Here is a 2,301-nt window from a genome sequence, read left to right as displayed (position 1 = left end):
ATGGATATGGATACGGCATCACCCAATCCATATCCGATCCATTGTCATCCCTAGTTATAATTCATGCAAGATATAGATCTATATCACTATTCATACAAAAAAAAAAAAACATATAGACTAATAATAATTACAATAAATAGGCATGCCTTCTCTCACTTGATAATCTATCCAACTAACACACTATATTATTGCACCAAAACACTCTTAACATCTCATTTTCAAGGCTTTAACTTTCATATCATCCATTTTGTATCTAAGTTTCACTTCAACCATGCCTAAAACCATTCCACCTCTACAAGAACATAAGAAACTGTTCCATCGTAGAAACGGTTCAGGCGAGTTTCATACGTTCGCTGGTTACTTCGAAACCACCAATAGCGCCTTCACTCATAAGAACTATATGAAAGAAGGTGTTGGAAGATTGAGTCTTGATATCCCAAACAATAGATCAAGAAACTCGATTCCTTTACATGACATGATAATGGAGAATCGAAATCCGATTCCTTTACAAACTGCAATAATAATGGATCACAACCCTATGTTGATCAAGAATGAAAAGAAGCACAAACAACCAAGTTCACCAGGAGGTAAGTTGGCTCATTTCTTGAATTCCCTTTTCAATCAAACATCTTCCAAAAAGTCCAAGTCTAAATCGATCACTACAACGCAATCTACTAAAAATGAAGATGAGAGCCCTAGCGGTTGGAGACGAAAAAGGAGGAGTAGCATTAGTCTTTTCAGGAGTGGAAATGGTAATACCAACATTGTAAGTGACACAAAATCTACTCTCTCAAAAACACCACCTACATGTCAAATATCACAAGTACCTTTAAAGAGTTCAAGCTATAAAGATTACAATACTCCAAGTGATATTACAAAATTGTCTACCAACGAAAACCAAAACAAAAATGGAAACTTCAAGATCAAAACTGGGTTGTTTAAGAAAAGTAGTTCTGAAAATGGGTTATTGGAAAAAAGTAAAATTTGTGATGTAAAACATGATGAGCATCACCAGAAGTATGATGCAACAATGGCGATTAAAGAATTGAAAAGATTCATTCTTGATGATGATGGAGATAGTGATTCAAGTTCTGATCTATTTGAGTTAACAACTTGTGATTTGGGTTATAATTCAAGTGGTTTGCCAGTTTTTGAGACCACCCATATTGATAGCATCAAAAGGGGTGCACCAATCTGTAGCTAATAACCTAAAGACCACAAAGCTCAAATCTTGATTCTAAAAAGTTCATATGTTTATTGATTATTAATAGTTTTTTTTTTTTAGTTTTTAATTAAAAATTGTTAGTATTGCTATATTATTTTTTATAAGTAATTATTTGTTAATGGTAAGAAGTGAACTGCAAAGGGAAATTTTTCTTGCTTATAACTCTAGCCATAGTATTTAAAAGTTTATAATCTGCAACGATAGCCATGTACACAAGTCTTGGAACAAATCTTTACATATGGATCTTGTCATGAAAAAGTGAGGTAAAGAGAGTTGCATTTTCAACATCAATTCATAGGTTTTAGCTTCAACAGTAAAGAGATAAAGAATAATGGAAGCCTTGAAAATAAGAAATGCAAAGCTTCAATCAAGGAAAAATGTAAGGTATGATTGAATGTCTTTAAATCTTTTTGAAAGCAAATTGTCCTTTTTAAGTATTTTAATTTTTTGTTTTAACTTCACATTTGAAATAATTAGATGTCCCCTGTTCCAATCAATTTCCATGCTCCCAGATGAATTCATTTCAGGTATGAGTGCTACAAAACTTTATCTCAATAAAAATTACACGTCACACTAGTACGAGACAATTAGCTAGTCTATATCAAAGAAACACAAGTTTTTTTCTTTATCCATGCTACTAAAATAGACGATTATATTATTGAAGTACGTGGCCTAACAATGTTATCTACAATCGTTTATAACCCTTTCCCTGATCACACGAATATATGTTACTGATGAAGTTTGAAATTGAAACATCTTGTGTCAAGAACCGATCTTATATAGGGAAGTGAGGGGCCATTGCTCCCCTCAAATTTGAGCAAGTAATGTAATTGTTAGCCTTTTTGTTAGAAATTGGGTATGAATTGACTGCCGAATTTGTTCTTGAATCGTGTGTTCACTTTCTCTATAAAGTATTTCGACCCTACGATTGCCTCGGTTGCACGAAATCTTTACAGGGATAAGACAAGAACGCAATCAGTGTTTTTGGCAATGAAATCACTGATCAAATTGTTAGAGAGTATGTGTGTTTTTCTGTTTTTTAATGAAAGCAAAGTCCTCTATATATAAGAGGTGAA

General features: G+C 33.1%; 1 protein-coding gene across 1 annotated transcript; it reads left to right on the top strand.

Annotated features, from left to right (window-relative positions):
- Positions 1 to 271: 271 nt before the first annotated feature.
- Positions 272 to 1,243, top strand: LOC139896824 (uncharacterized). Its single transcript, XM_071879463.1, has one exon. It carries the CDS (start codon positions 272 to 274, stop codon positions 1,202 to 1,204), a length of 933 nt encoding a protein of 310 aa, XP_071735564.1. The 3' UTR covers positions 1,205 to 1,243.
- Positions 1,244 to 2,301: the final 1,058 nt, after the last annotated feature.

Source organism: Rutidosis leptorrhynchoides, chromosome 3 (genome assembly GCF_046630445.1).
Source record: "Rutidosis leptorrhynchoides isolate AG116_Rl617_1_P2 chromosome 3, CSIRO_AGI_Rlap_v1, whole genome shotgun sequence".
Lineage (NCBI taxonomy): Eukaryota > Viridiplantae > Streptophyta > Magnoliopsida > Asterales > Asteraceae > Rutidosis > Rutidosis leptorrhynchoides.
Note: the sequence above shows the minus strand (reverse complement) of the source record. Positions and strands in the feature narration are given on the sequence as shown.